This window comes from Oncorhynchus mykiss, chromosome Y (assembly GCF_013265735.2).
Source record: "Oncorhynchus mykiss isolate Arlee chromosome Y, USDA_OmykA_1.1, whole genome shotgun sequence".
NCBI classification, from domain to species: domain Eukaryota; kingdom Metazoa; phylum Chordata; class Actinopteri; order Salmoniformes; family Salmonidae; genus Oncorhynchus; species Oncorhynchus mykiss.
In genome coordinates, this window is record NC_048593.1 from 45119741 (window position 1) to 45135116 (window position 15376).

The 15376-nt window shown below is 50.1% G+C and overlaps 1 protein-coding gene across 2 annotated transcripts in view; it reads right to left on the reverse strand.

Moving 5' to 3' along the window:
* Positions 1-341: 341 nt before the first annotated feature.
* Positions 342-15376, reverse strand: part of paxbp1 (PAX3 and PAX7 binding protein 1) — a 55324-nt gene continuing 40289 nt past the window's right edge. Inside the window, exons 13-18 of one of the 2 annotated variants that reach the window (XM_036967392.1) lie at positions 9741-9862; positions 8800-8876; positions 8450-8516; positions 5980-6126; positions 5394-5548; positions 342-1297 (exon numbers count right to left, since the gene is read on the reverse strand). In XM_036967392.1, coding sequence (XP_036823287.1) covers positions 1180-1297; positions 5394-5548; positions 5980-6126; positions 8450-8516; positions 8800-8876; positions 9741-9862 — 686 coding nt within the window. In that variant the 3' untranslated portion in view covers positions 342-1179. Of the gene's footprint in view, positions 1298-5393; positions 5549-5979; positions 6127-6353; positions 6390-8449; positions 8517-8799; positions 8877-9740; positions 9863-15376 lie in introns of those variants that run through there. The other variant, XM_036967393.1, reaches the window with a different exon arrangement.

Genomic DNA, 15376 nt, shown 5'->3' on the forward strand with positions numbered 1-15376 from the left:
TATGATATTTAATTCACCATTATTGGTCTTTTGACCAATTAACATCAGCTCTTTCTCAGAGCCGATCTAAATTAGTCAAAAAGACCAATAATGGTTTAATAAAATATTAGAATTGGGCTGCCTGTGTAAATGAAGCCTATGAACTAGACAGACCCAACAGACACGGGAACAGTAGGACATTTGAAATGCGCCAATGAAAACCAGAGGCTGTATGTATCTGAGGCGGAGCGCTGCTCTAGGATCAGTGTTTCCTTATAGATCGTAGTGAATAAAATATCCAATATCTGGACAGGAAGGTCAGCATTCCCTCCTCTCAGACACGTGGTTCACACAGCTACAAATCTTATTCCAAAGCTATTTTTTTATTCAAAACAAAAAACATTGTACACAAAAATCAGCCAACTTAAAATAGAAACCCTTCCTCCTACATCCTCATCCAATCAGAGGGTCGAGGTGGAGAACGGTTCGTGTGACACCAGTCAACAGAATGAAGTTGACTCTAGATACCGATCTAGGATCAGTTACATTCAACCCTTTCAAATTAGGGCGACAACCAATAAGCTGATCTGGGATCAGTGAAGCAGAGAAATCATGGCACAGGGGGTAAAACACGAGAAGACGAGAGGCGAGGAGGACAGCTGACAGTTTTAAATAAAAAGACAAGTGTCCGTTGGACATTCGTCTATATCGGACAATAAAGTCGTCTTCTTCGTGCGGATTAATCTGATCGTCATGAGGAGGACGGGAGAGAGCGAGAGGGGTCATGCTATGAGACAAAACACCGTGTTAGAAGTTTTCAGTTCAGGTGACGAGGGAAGGTGATGGTTTATGGTTAAATTAGTTCTGGTGTAGAAAGTAGCAATACTCCCATCTGGGGACTGTAGAGAGAAACTACATCTCCCAGAATTCCTCTGTAGAGCACTTCCAGATGAGGAAGTGTGTGATGATCTGTAGTCCTCCTGATCTAACAGACCTGCTCTTAGTCTCCTAGTCCTCCCGACACATTTTCACACATGTACAATATTCACAATATATACACACACACACACCTCCAGCTCTCACTCTCAGACACACACTAAAGTCCATTATGATAAACCTTGCAGTTTGACCCAACAACAGGGTTCAGATGTCCTCACACACACACACACACACACACACACACACAGAGGTGCAGTGATGTCACTTGGAGTCCAGTAGAGGTGTGATGTCCTTGATGCCGTGTTCCGTTGCCACGGTGATGAGGTGATCCAGAGCGTTGAGCCGAGCTAAGAGCTTCACCACCTCCTTGATCTGCTCCCTAGAGAAGGAGAGACAGTTATAACTAGTCTATTAAACATCTAGAAACTCACTGCTAGCCTGCACTAGTGTAGGGAGCTGGGCGCTAGTGTAGGGAGCTGGGCCCTAGTGTAGGGAGCTGGGCGCTAGTGTAGGGAGCTGGGCGCTAGTGTAGGGAGCTGGGCGCTAGTGTAGGGAGCTGGGCGCTAGTGTAGGGAGCTGGGCGCTAGTGTAGGGAGCTGGGCGCTAGTGTAGGGAGCTGGGCGCTAGTGTAGGGAGCTGGGCGCTAGTGTAGGGAGCTGGGCGCTAGTGTAGGGAGCTGGGCGCTAGTGTAGGGAGCTGGGCGCTAGTGTAGGGAGCTGGGAGCTAGTGTAGGGAGCTGGCCCGTGGTGTAGGGAGCTGGGCGCTAGTGTAGGGAGCTGGGCGCTAGTGTAGGGAGCTGGGCGCTAGTGTAGGGAGCTGGGCGCTAGTGTAGGGAGCTGGGAGCTAGTGTAGGGAGCTGGCCCGTGGTGTAGGGAGCTGGGCACTAGTGTAGGGAGCTGGCCCGTGGTGTAGGGAGCTGGGCACTAGTGTAGGGAGCTGGCCCGTGGTATAGGGAGCTGGGCGCTAGTGTAGGGAGCTGGCCCGTGGTGTAGGGAGCTGGGCGCTAGTGTAGGGAGCTGGCCCGTGGTGTAGGGAGCTGGGCGCTAGTGTAGGGAGCTGGCCCGTGGTGTAGGGAGCTGGGCACTAGTGTAGGGAGCTGGGCACTAGTGTAGGGAGCTGGGCGCTAGTGTAGGGAGCTGGGCGCTAGTGTAGGGAGCTGGCCCGTGGTGTAGGGAGCTGGCCCGTGGTGTAGGGAGCTGGCCCGTGGTGTAGGGAGCTGGCCCGTGGTGTAGGGAGCTGGCCCGTGGTGTAGGGAGCTGGCCCGTGGTGTAGGGAGCTGGCCCGTGGTGTAGGGAGCTGGCCCGTGGTGTAGGGAGCTGGCCCGTGGTGTAGGGAGCTGGCCCGTGGTGTAGGGAGCTGGCCCGTGGTGTAGGGAGCTGGCCCGTGGTGTAGGGAGCTGGCCCGTGGTGTAGGGAGCTGGCCCGTGGTGTAGGGAGCTGGCCCGTGGTGTAGGGAGCTGGCCCGTGGTGTAGGGAGCTGGCCCGTGGTGTAGGGAGCTGGCCCGTGGTGTAGGGAGCTGGCCCGTGGTGTAGGGAGCTGGCCCGTGGTGTAGGGCGCTAGTGTAGGGAGCTGGCCCGTGGTGTAGGGCGCTAGTGTAGGGAGCTGGCCCGTGGTGTAGGGCGCTAGTGTAGGGAGCTGGCCCGTGGTGTAGGGCGCTAGTGTAGGGAGCTGGCCCGTGGTGTAGGGCGCTAGTGTAGGGAGCTGGCCCGTGGTGTAGGGCGCTAGTGTAGGGAGCTGGCCCGTGGTGTAGGGCGCTAGTGTAGGGAGCGGGCCCGTGGTGTAGGGCGCTAGTGTAGGGAGCTGGCCCGTGGTGTAGGGCGCTAGTGTAGGGAGCTGGCCCGTGGTGTAGGGCGCTAGTGTAAGGAGCTGGCCCGTGGTGTAGGGCGCTAGTGTAGGGAGCTGGCCCGTGGTGTAGGGCGCTAGTGTAGGGAGCTGGCCCGTGGTGTAGGGCGCTAGTGTAGGGAGCTGGCCCGTGGTGTAGGGCTCTAGTGTAGGGAGCTGGCCCGTGGTGTAGGGCTCTAGTGTAGGGAGCTGACCCGTGGTGTAGGGCTCTAGTGTAGGGAGCTGACCCGTGGTGTAGGGCGCTAGTGTAGGGAGCTGGCCCGTGGTGTAGGGCTCTAGTGTAGGGAGCTGACCCGTGGTGTAGGGCTCTAGTGTAGGGAGCTGGCCCGTGGTGTAGGGCTCTAGTGTAGGGAGCTGACCCGTGGTGTAGGGCTCTAGTGTAGGGAGCTGACCCGTGGTGTAGGGCTCTAGTGTAGGGAGCTGGCCCGTGGTGTAGGGCGCTAGTGTAGGGAGCTGGCCCGTGGTGTAGGGCGCTAGTGTAGGGAGCTGGCCCGTGGTGTAGGGCGCTAGTGTAGGGAGCTGGCCCGTGGTGTAGGGCACTAGTGTAGGGAGCTGGCCCGTGGTGTAGGGCGCTAGTGTAGGGAGCTGACCCGTGGTGTAGGGCGCTAGTGTAGGTAGCTGACCCGTGGTGTAGGGCGGTAGTGTAGGGAGCGGGCCCGTGGTGTAGGGCGCTAGTGTAGGGAGCTGACCCGTGGTGTAGGGCGCTAGTGTAGGGAGCTGGCCCGTGGTGTAGGGCTCTAGTGTAGGGAGCTGGCCCGTGGTGTAGGGCGCTAGTGTAGGGAGCTGGCCCGTGGTGTAGGGCGCTAGTGTAGGGAGCTGGCCCGTGGTGTAGGGCGCTAGTGTAGGGAGCTGGCCCGTGGTGTAGGGCGCTAGTGTAGGGAGCTGGCCCGTGGTGTAGGGCGCTAGTGTAGGGAGCTGGCCCGTGGTGTAGGGCGCTAGTGTAGGGAGCTGGCCCGTGGTGTAGGGTGCTAGTGTAGGGAGCTGACCCGTGGTGTAGGGCGCTAGTGTAGGGAGCGGGCCCGTGGTGTAGGGCGCTAGTGTAGGGAGCTGACCCGTGGTATAGGGCGCTAGTGTAGGGAGCTGGCCCGTGGTGTAGGGCGCTAGTGTAGGGAGCTGGCCCGTGGTGTAGGGCGCTAGTGTAGGGAGCTGACCCGTGGTGTAGGGCGCTAGTGTAGGTAGCTGACCCGTGGTGTAGGGCGCTAGTGTAGGGAGCTAGTGTAGGGAGCTGACCCGTGGTATAGGGCGCTAGTGTAGGGAGCTGACCCGTGGTATAGGGCGCTAGTGTAGGTAGCTGACCCGTGGTGTAGGGCTCTAGTGTAGGGAGCTGGCCCGTGGTGTAGGGCTCTAGTGTAGGGAGCTGACCCGTGGTGTAGGGCTCTAGTGTAGGGAGCTGACCCGTGGTGTAGGGCTCTAGTGTAGGGAGCTGGCCCGTGGTGTAGGGCGCTAGTGTAGGGAGCTGGCCCGTGGTGTAGGGCGCTAGTGTAGGGAGCTGGCCCGTGGTGTAGGGCGCTAGTGTAGGGAGCTGGCCCGTGGTGTAGGGCGCTAGTGTAGGGAGCTGGCCCGTGGTGTAGGGCGCTAGTGTAGGGAGCTGGCCCGTGGTGTAGGGCGCTAGTGTAGGGAGCTGGCCCGTGGTGTAGGGCGCTAGTGTAGGGAGCTGACCCGTGGTGTAGGGCGCTAGTGTAGGTAGCTGACCCGTGGTGTAGGGCGGTAGTGTAGGGAGCGGGCCCGTGGTGTAGGGCGCTAGTGTAGGGAGCTGACCCGTGGTGTAGGGCGCTAGTGTAGGGAGCTGGCCCGTGGTGTAGGGCTCTAGTGTAGGGAGCTGGCCCGTGGTGTAGGGCGCTAGTGTAGGGAGCTGGCCCGTGGTGTAGGGCGCTAGTGTAGGGAGCTGGCCCGTGGTGTAGGGCGCTAGTGTAGGGAGCTGGCCCGTGGTGTAGGGCGCTAGTGTAGGGAGCTGGCCCGTGGTGTAGGGCGCTAGTGTAGGGAGCTGGCCCGTGGTGTAGGGCGCTAGTGTAGGGAGCTGGCCCGTGGTGTAGGGCGCTAGTGTAGGGAGCTGACCCGTGGTGTAGGGCGCTAGTGTAGGGAGCGGGCCCGTGGTGTAGGGCGCTAGTGTAGGGAGCTGACCCGTGGTATAGGGCGCTAGTGTAGGGAGCTGGCCCGTGGTGTAGGGCGCTAGTGTAGGGAGCTGGCCCGTGGTGTAGGGCGCTAGTGTAGGGAGCTGACCCGTGGTGTAGGGCGCTAGTGTAGGGAGCTGGCCCGTGGTGTAGGGCGCTAGTGTAGGTAGCTGACCCGTGGTGTAGGGCGCTAGTGTAGGTAGCTGACCCGTGGTGTAGGGCGCTAGTGTAGGGAGCTGACCCGTGGTGTAGGGCGCTAGTGTAGGGAGCTGGCCCGTGGTGTAGGGCGCTAGTGTAGGGAGCTGACCCGTGGTGTAGGGCGCTAGTGTAGGTAGCTGACCCGTGGTGTAGGGCGCTAGTGTAGGGAGCTAGTGTAGGGAGCTGACCCGTGGTATAGGGCGCTAGTGTAGGGAGCTGACCCGTGGTATAGGGCGCTAGTGTAGGGAGCTGGTGCAGGTATATAGCATCCATAATGTGCCTATAACCTCTTTAAAAAAGCTTTTATAACATGTAATCACGTACTTGGCGTTCCTCTTGTCGATGTCGGACCCCCCCAGAGAACCTCTCAGCAGAGCAGAGGCCAGGTGCGTGAGGTAACGACAGAAGGGCTCCAGCTGAGGCAGGGTCTGCTGACCTTTCAACCCTACAAACCACTGGGCTGGGAAACACTCCACCACCTACACACACACAGGGTACGCAGACCGACAGACGCACAGACAGACAGCCAGCCCGACAGACAGCCAGCCCGACAGACAGCCAGCCAGCCCGACAGACAGACAGCCAGCCCGACAGACAGCCAGCCCGACAGACAGCCAGCCCGACAGACAGCCAGCCCGACAGACAGCCAGCCCGACAGACAGCCAGCCCGACAGACAGCCAGCCCGACAGACAGACACACAGAGACAGACAGCCCAACAGACACACAGACAGCCAGCCAGCCAAACAGACACACAGCCAGCCAAACAGACACACAGAGAGACAGACAGCCCGACAGACACAGAGAGACAGACACCCCAACAGAAACATGTTGAACTAAAGTAATCTTAAAACATGGACAAGGTAGAGGTGGGATTCCTCAGAAACAAGGTGTGTGTGTGTGTCTGCGTACCCTCTGACTCTTCAGTACGCTGTCTTCCCCAGCCTCAGCGTTCTGTAGGGCCGACAGGATGTATCTGTTCAGGGTGGAGTCCAGAGCCAACTCCCTCACCGTGGAACCAGACAATACACCACTCCACTGGAGGATGTTACCTAGCAACTAGAGGAGGGAGAGGGAGTCAATATCTGTTACCTAGCAACTAGGGGGGAGTCAATATCTGTTACCTAGCAACTAGAGGAGGGAGAGAGAGTCAATATCTGTTACCTAGCAACTAGAGATGGGGGAAGAGTCAATATCTATTACCTAGCAACTAGAGATGGGGGAAGAGTCAATATCTGTTACCTAGCAACTAGAGATGGGGAAGAGTCAATATCTGTTACCTAGCAACTAAATGGGGAGAGTCAATATATGTTACCTAGCAACTGGTAACACAATATATATATTTTATGTTTTGAGGCCTAATTTGGTATTTTATTAGGATCCCCATTAGCTGTTGCAAAAGCAGACCTATTCAAAAAAGCAGGGCTTTATTACAGACAGACCTCTCCCCATCTTTACAACCATTGAATAGATATGTTCTGACCATGACAGTTTACAATCTAAGGTAACACCAAGTAATTTAGTCTCCTCAACTTGTTCAACACTCCACATCATTCATCACCAGATTAAGCTGAGGTCTAGAACTTAAGGAATGATTTGGACCAAATACAATGCTCTTAGTTTTAGAGACAAGGCAGATGACACACCAAGGAGACAAGACTCGAACAACTGTCAGAAGGGCGAAGAAACTGTTTTGCCCTGAACCCAGACAGCTGTCAGTATAGGGGTTGTCAGTATAGGGGACTCCCCAGTGGGGGGGGGGGGGGGGGGGGGGGGGGGGGGGCGACTCCAAAGCCTACCCATGGCTGTGTCTCTGCCCAGTCATGTGACATCCATCGATTAGGCCTAATTGATTTATTACAATTGAATGATTTCCTTCTAATGAACTGTAACTCTGTAAAATCTTTGAAATTGTTGCATGTTGCACTTAAATACAGTACCAGTCAAAAGTTTGGACACACCTACTCATTCCAGGGTTCTAGAACACCTACTCATTCCAGGGTTCTAGAACACCTACTCATTCCAGGGTTCTAGAACACCTACTCATTCCAGGGTTCTAGAACACCTACTCATTCCAGGGTTCTAGAACACCTACTCATTCCAGGGTTCTAGAACACCTACTCATTCCAGGGTTCTAGAACACCTACTCATTCCAGGGTTCTAGAACACCTACTCATTCCAGGGTTTTAGAACACCTACTCATTCCAGGGTTTTAGAACACCTACTCATTCCAGGGTTTTAGAACACCTACTCATTCCAGGGTTTTAGAACACCTACTCATTCCAGGGTTTTAGAACACCTACTCATTCCAGGGTTTTAGAACACCTACTCATTCCAGGGTTTTAGAACACCTACTCATTCCAGGGTTTTAGAACACCTACTCATTCCAGGGTTTTAGAACACCTACTCATTCCAGGGTTTTAGAACACCTACTCATTCCAGGGTTTTAGAACACCTACTCATTCCAGGGTTTTAGAACACCTACTCATTCCAGGGTTTTAGAACACCTACTCATTCCAGGGTTTTAGAACACCTACTCATTCCAGGGTTTTAGAACACCTACTCATTCCAGGGTTTTAGAACACCTACTCATTCCAGGGTTTTAGAACACCTACTCATTCCAGGGTTTTAGAACACCTACTCATTCCAGGGTTTTAGAACACCTACTCATTCCAGGGTTTTAGAACACCTACTCATTCCAGAGTTTTAGAACACCTACTCATTCCAGGGTTTTAGAACACCTACTCATTCCAGAGTTTCTTTATTTTTACTATTTTCTACATTGTAGAATAATAGTGAAGACATCAAAACTGTGAAATAACACATGGAATCACATAGTAACCAAAAAAAGTGTTAAAACAAATCTAAATATATTTTATATTTGAGATTCTTCAAAGTAGTCACCCTTTGCCAAGAGTGTGCAAAGCTGTCATCAAGGCATTCTCTCAACCAGCTTCATGGGTTAGTCACCTGGAATGCATTTCAATGTGGAATTTCTTTCCTTCTTAATAAATTTGAGCCAATCAGTTGTGTTGTGACAAGGTATTGGGTGGTATACAGAAGGCAGCAGGTCCCAGTGAAACAAGTGGCTCTCTCATCGCAGCAGGCCCCAGTGAAAACAGATACAGGCAGGGAGAAGCTTTAATTAGAGGAATTAGGAGGATCATGTATTATACGGTTTGACCAAATCATCGTTTTAGCCTCCTAGAAAATTAGGACGTGTTTTTTTTTTTTTTTTTTGTGAGGTGAAGAATGTACAGCTCCTACCGATACAACTAATACAAACAAACAAAAATGACAAAATCTCACTCAAAAGGTTGCAATATGAGCCTAGTTAAACGATGTCCCATTAGAGCCGTGGTTCTGGTAACCTTTCCCTTACCTTGACACAGGACCAGAACTGCCTCTGGAAGAAGAGGTAGGGACCACTGTTCTTATTCTCCAACACGCTGGAAGACACCAAAAAAAAACAGACTTCCTCTAACCAATCGAATGGCTTCTCAGACATTGAATAGTGTATTTCTCTCTTTCCTCACTGTGTCATAATGGGTTAGGCCAGAGTTTTCCCCCAAACTCAGTCCTGGGACCCGCCCTGGGTGCACGGTCAGTTTATTTCCCCCTAGCTTGATGAGTTGATTATTTGAATCAGCTGTGTAGGACTGGGGGGGACCAAAACGTGCACCAGGAAGGAATTTTTAGAAGGACAAGTAGAGAACGGTGTTGGTGACTCACTTCTTGGGGTAAAGAGGTAAGAACACATCATCATCCAGAGTCCTTCTGGTCCTCAATACGATGGTCTTCAGAAACTCCTGGAGGAGGGAAAGACAGGTGAGAGGGTGAGAGTGAGGGTGAGAGAGAGGGGAGAGAGGGGTGGGTGAGAGAGAGGGGTGAGGGAGAGGGAGGGGTGAGAGAGAGAGGGAGGGAGGGAGGGAGGGAGGGAGGGAGGGAGGGAGGGAGGGAGGGAGGGAGGGAGGGAGGGAGGGGTGAGGGAGAGCGGGTATCTAGCTTGGAATATATTTATGTTACCAAACTAGAACATATTGATGTCTTCACATGTATAATAAGGGTTGAGTGAAGGTGAACCGATGTTAGAGAAAGGGGAACGTTAACATTCTGTCAGAACACGTCACGGTCAAATATGTCCTATGGAGAGGGTCAAAGGGCAACAGTCTGGGTTCAGACACCGATAAGGAAGGACAGCCGTGGAGTCGGGAGGAGTGAGGAATATGGGCCGAGGTCAGGTCAGGTGACAAGGACCACCTAAATTCCTGCCTAGCAACAGAGACGTATTGGCTGTCTGGATGTGTCTAGACTCTGCCTCATAGGAGGGTATAAATATATGTACTTGTGTAAACATGACTTTGACCCAGTGGGTGAATAAACCTGGTTTGAGCTTTACTCTGTCAGAACCAATCATTAAAAACATGAAATGGTTACAACAACAAAAAACTATTTTAATTCTAGGCAGCCGAGGGACTTCAGAACAGCAGGGTGTGTGTGTGTGTGTGTGTGTGTGTGTGTGTGTGTGTGTGTGTGTACTAACCTGTGTGTTCCTGTTGTCGCCATTCAGAACAGTAGGGTGTGTGTGTGTGTTTGTGTGTGTGTGTACACTAACCTGTGTGTTCCTGTTGTCTCCATTCAGAACAGTAGGGTGTGTGTGTGTGTGTACTAACCTGTGTGTTCCTGTTGTCTCCATTCAGAACAGTAGGGTATCCTCTAAGGAGTCTGGTCACGAAGCTCACCAGTCTGGTTGTCTGACTACAGGACAGAGGATCCCACACCTGCTCAGCTAGCACTGCAGAGAGAGAGAGAAAGAGAGAGAGACAAGAGAGACGGAGAGGGGGAGACCGTAAGAAATTAATTTCTGATGTCCCAGACCAAATGGAGAATGTGTTATAACTAAATCTCTCTCCACTATAACAGACAGTAGGTTGATGTGTTACCTGCTAGTCTGGCAGTATAACTCTCTCCACTATAACAGACAGTAGGTTGATGTGTTACCTGCTAGTCTGGCAGTATAACCCTCTCCACTATAACAGACAGGTTGATGTGTTACCTGCTAGTCTGGCAGTATAACTCTCTCCACTATAACAGACAGTAGGTTGATGTGTTACCTGCTAGTCTGGCAGTATAACCCTCTCCACTATAACAGACAGGTTGATGTGTTACCTGCTAGTCTGGCAGTATAACTCTCTCCACTATAACAGACAGTAGGTTGATGTGTTACCTGCTAGTCTGGCAGTATAACCCTCTCCACTATAACAGACAGTAGGTTGATGTGTTTGTTACCTGCTAGTCTGGCAGTATAACCCTCTCCACTATAACAGACAGGTTGATGTGTTACCTGCTAGTCTGGCAGTATAACCCTCTCCACTATAACAGACAGGTTGATGTGTTACCTGCTAGTCTGGCAGTATAACCCTCTCCACTATAGCAGACAGGTTGATGTGTTACCTGCTAGTCTGGCAGTATAACCCTCTCCACTATAACAGACAGTAGGTTGATGTGTTACCTGCTAGTCTGGCAGTATAACTCTCTCCACTATAACAGACAGGTTGATGTGTTTGTTACCTGCTAGTCTGGCAGTATAACCCTCTCCACTATAACAGACAGGTTGATGTGTTACCTGCTAGTCTGGCAGTATAACCCTCTCCACTATAACAGACAGGTTGATGTGTTACCTGCTAGTCTGGCAGTATAACCCTCTCCACTATAACAGACAGTAGGTTGATGTGTTACCTGCTAGTCTGGCAGTATAACTCTCTCCACTATAACAGACAGGTTGATGTGTTACCTGCTAGTCTGGCAGTATAACCCTCTCCACTATAACAGACAGTAGGTTGATGTGTTACCTGCTAGTCTGGCAGTATAACTCTCTCCACTATAACAGACAGGTTGATGTGTTACCTGCTAGTCTGGCAGTATAACCCTCTCCACTATAACAGACAGTAGGTTGATGTGTTACCTGCTAGTCTGGCAGTATAACCCTCTCCACTATAACAGACAGGTTGATGTGTTACCTGCTAGTCTGGCAGTATAACTCTCTCCACTATAACAGACAGTAGGTTGATGTGTTACCTGCTAGTCTGGCAGTATAACCCTCTCCACTATAACAGACAGGTTGATGTGTTACCTGCTAGTCTGGCAGTATAACCCTCTCCACTATAACAGACAGGTTGATGTGTTACCTGCTAGTCTGGCAGTATAACTCTCTCCACTATAACAGACAGTAGGTTGATGTGTTACCTGCTAGTCTGGCAGTATAACCCTCTCCACTATAACAGACAGTAGGTTGATGTGTTACCTGCTAGTCTGGCAGTATAACCCTCTCCACTATAACAGACAGTAGGTTGATGTGTTACCTGCTAGTCTGGCAGTATAACCCTCTCCACTATAACAGACAGTAGGTTGATGCGTTACCTGCTAGTCTGGCAGTATAACCCTCTCCACTATAACAGACAGGTTGATGTGTTACCTGCTAGTCTGGCAGTATAACCCTCTCCACTATAACAGACAGGTTGATGTGTTACCTGCTAGTTTTGGCAGTATAACCCTCTCCACTATAACACAGTAGGTTGATGTGTTACCTGCTAGTCTGGCAGTATAACTCTCTCCACTATAACAGACAGGTTGATGTGTTACCTGCTAGTCTGGCAGTATAACTCTCTCCACTATAACAGACAGTAGGTTGATGTGTTACCTGCTAGTCTGGCAGTATAACTCTCTCCACTATAACAGACAGTAGGTTGATGTGTTACCTGCTAGTCTGGCAGTATAACTCTCTCCACTATAACAGACAGGTTGATGTGTTACCTGCTAGTCTGGCAGTATAACCCTCTCCACTATAACAGACAGGTTGATGTGTTACCTGCTAGTCTGGCAGTATAACTCTCTCCACTATAACAGACAGTAGGTTGATGTGTTACCTGCTAGTCTGGCAGTATAACCCTCTCCACTATAACAGACAGTAGGTTGATGTGTTACCTGGTAGTCTGGCAGTATAACCCTCTCCACTATAACAGACAGGTTGATGTGTTACCTGCTAGTCTGGCAGTATAACCCTCTCCACTATAACAGACAGGTTGATGTGTTACCTGCTAGTCTGGCAGTATAACTCTCTCCACTATAACAGACAGTAGGTTGATGTGTTACCTGCTAGTCTGGCAGTATAACCCTCTCCACTATAACAGACAGTAGGTTGATGTGTTACCTGCTAGTCTGGCAGTATAACCCTCTCCACTATAACAGACAGGTTGATGTGTTACCTGCTAGTCTGGCAGTATAACTCTCTCCACTATAACAGACAGTAGGTTGATGTGTTACCTGCTAGTCTGGCAGTATAACCCTCTCCACTATAACAGACAGTAGGTTGATGTGTTACCTGCTAGTCTGGCAGTATAACTCTCTCCACTATAACAGACAGTAGGTTGATGTGTTACCTGCTAGTCTGGCAGTATAACCCTCTCCACTATAACAGACAGTAGGTTGATGTGTTACCTGCTAGTCTGGCAGTATAACCCTCTCCACTATAACAGACAGGTTGATGTGTTACCTGCTAGTCTGGCAGTATAACTCTCTCCACTATAACAGACAGTAGGTTGATGTGTTACCTGCTAGTCTGGCAGTATAACTCTCTCCACTATAACAGACAGTAGGTTGATGTGTTACCTGCTAGTCTGGCAGTATAACCCTCTCCACTATAACAGACAGTAGGTTGATGTGTTACCTGCTAGTCTGGCAGTATAACTCTCTCCACTATAACAGACAGTAGGTTGATGTGTTACCTGCTAGTCTGGCAGTATAACCCTCTCCACTATAACAGACAGTAGGTTGATGTGTTACCTGCTAGTCTGGCAGTATAACTCTCTCCACTATAACAGACAGGTTGATGTGTTACCTGCTAGTCTGGCAGTATAACTCTCTCCACTATAACAGACAGGTTGATGTGTTACCTGCTAGTCTGGCAGTATAACCCTCTCCACTATAACAGACAGTAGGTTGATGTGTTACCTGCTAGTCTGGCAGTATAACCCTCTCCACTATAACAGACAGTAGGTTGATGTGTTACCTGCTAGTCTGGCAGTATAACCCTCTCCACTATAACAGACAGTAGGTTGATGTGTTACCTGCTAGTCTGGCAGTATAACCCTCTCCACTATAACAGACAGGTTGATGTGTTACCTGGTAGTCTGGCAGTATAACTCTCTCCACTATAACAGACAGGTTGATGTGTTACCTGCTAGTCTGGCAGTATAACTCTCTCCACTATAACAGACAGGTTGATGTGTTTGTTACCTGCTAGTCTGGCAGTATAACTCTCTCCACTATAACAGACAGGTTGATGTGTTTGTTACCTGCTAGTCTGGCAGTATAACTCTCTCCACTATAACAGACAGGTTGATGTGTTACCTGCTAGTCTGGCAGTATAACTCTCTCCACTATAACAGACAGTAGGTTGATGTGTTACCTGCTAGTCTGGCAGTATAACTCTCTCCACTATAACAGACAGTAGGTTGATGTGTTACCTGCTAGTCTGGCAGTATAACTCTCTCCACTATAACAGACAGTAGGTTGATGTGTTACCTGCTAGTCTGGCAGTATAACTCTCTCCACTATAACAGACAGTAGGTTGATGTGTTACCTGCTAGTCTGGCAGTATAACCCTCTCCACTATAACAGACAGTAGGTTGATGTTTTACCTGCTAGTCTGGCAGTATAACTCTCTCCACTATAACAGACAGGTTGATGTGTTACCTGCTAGTCTGGCAGTATAACTCTCTCCACTATAACAGACAGTAGGTTGATGTGTTACCTGCTAGTCTGGCAGTATAACCCTCTCCACTATAACAGACAGTAGGTTGATGTGTTACCTGCTAGTCTGGCAGTATAACCCTCTCCACTATAACAGACAGGTTGATGTGTTACCTGCTAGTCTGGCAGTATAACTCTCTCCACTATAACAGACAGTAGGTTGATGTGTTACCTGCTAGTCTGGCAGTATAACTCTCTCCACTATAACAGACAGTAGGTTGATGCGTTACCTGCTAGTCTGGCAGTATAACCCTCTCCACTATAACAGACAGGTTGATGTGTTACCTGCTAGTCTGGCAGTATAACTCTCTCCACTATAACAGACAGTAGGTTGATGTGTTACCTGCTAGTTTTGGCAGTATAACCCTCTCCACTATAACAGACAGTAGGTTGATGTGTTACCTGCTAGTCTGGCAGTATAACTCTCTCCACTATAACAGACAGGTTGATGTGTTACCTGCTAGTCTGGCAGTATAACTCTCTCCACTATAACAGACAGTAGGTTGATGTGTTACCTGCTAGTCTGGCAGTATAACCCTCTCCACTATAACAGACAGTAGGTTGATGTGTTACCTGCTAGTCTGGCAGTATAACTCTCTCCACTATAACAGACAGTAGGTTGATGTGTTACCTGCTAGTCTGGCAGTATAACCCTCTCCACTATAACAGACAGTAGGTTGATGTGTTACCTGCTAGTCTGGCAGTATAACCCTCTCCACTATAACAGACAGGTTGATGTGTTACCTGCTAGTCTGGCAGTATAACCCTCTCCACTATAACAGACAGGTTGATGTGTTACCTGCTAGTCTGGCAGTATAACCCTCTCCACTATAACAGACAGGTTGATGTGTTACCTGCTAGTCTGGCAGTATAACCCTCTCCACTATAACAGACAGGTTGATGTGTTACCTGCTAGTCTGGCAGTATAACTCTCTCCACTATAACAGACAGTAGGTTGATGTGTTACCTGCTAGTCTGGCAGTATAACCCTCTCCACTATAACAGACAGGTTGATGTGTTACCTGCTAGTCTGGCAGTATAACTCTCTCCACTATAACAGACAGTAGGTTGATGTGTTACCTGCTAGTCTGGCAGTATAACCCTCTCCACTATAACAGACAGTAGGTTGATGTGTTTGTTACCTGCTAGTCTGGCAGTATAACTCTCTCCACTATAACAGACAGTAGGTTGATGTGTTACCTGCTAGTCTGGCAGTATAACTCTCTCCACTATAACAGACAGGTTGATGTGTTACCTGCTAGTCTGGCAGTATAACCCTCTCCACTATAACAGACAGTAGGTTGATGTGTTACCTGCTAGTCTGGCAGTATAACCCTCTCCACTATAACAGACAGGTTGATGTGTTACCTGCTAGTCTGGCAGTATAACTCTCTCCACTATAACAGACAGTAGGTTGATGTGTTACCTGCTAGTCTGGCAGTATAACTCTCTCCACTATAACAGACAGTAGGTTGATGTGTTACCTGCTAGTCTGGCA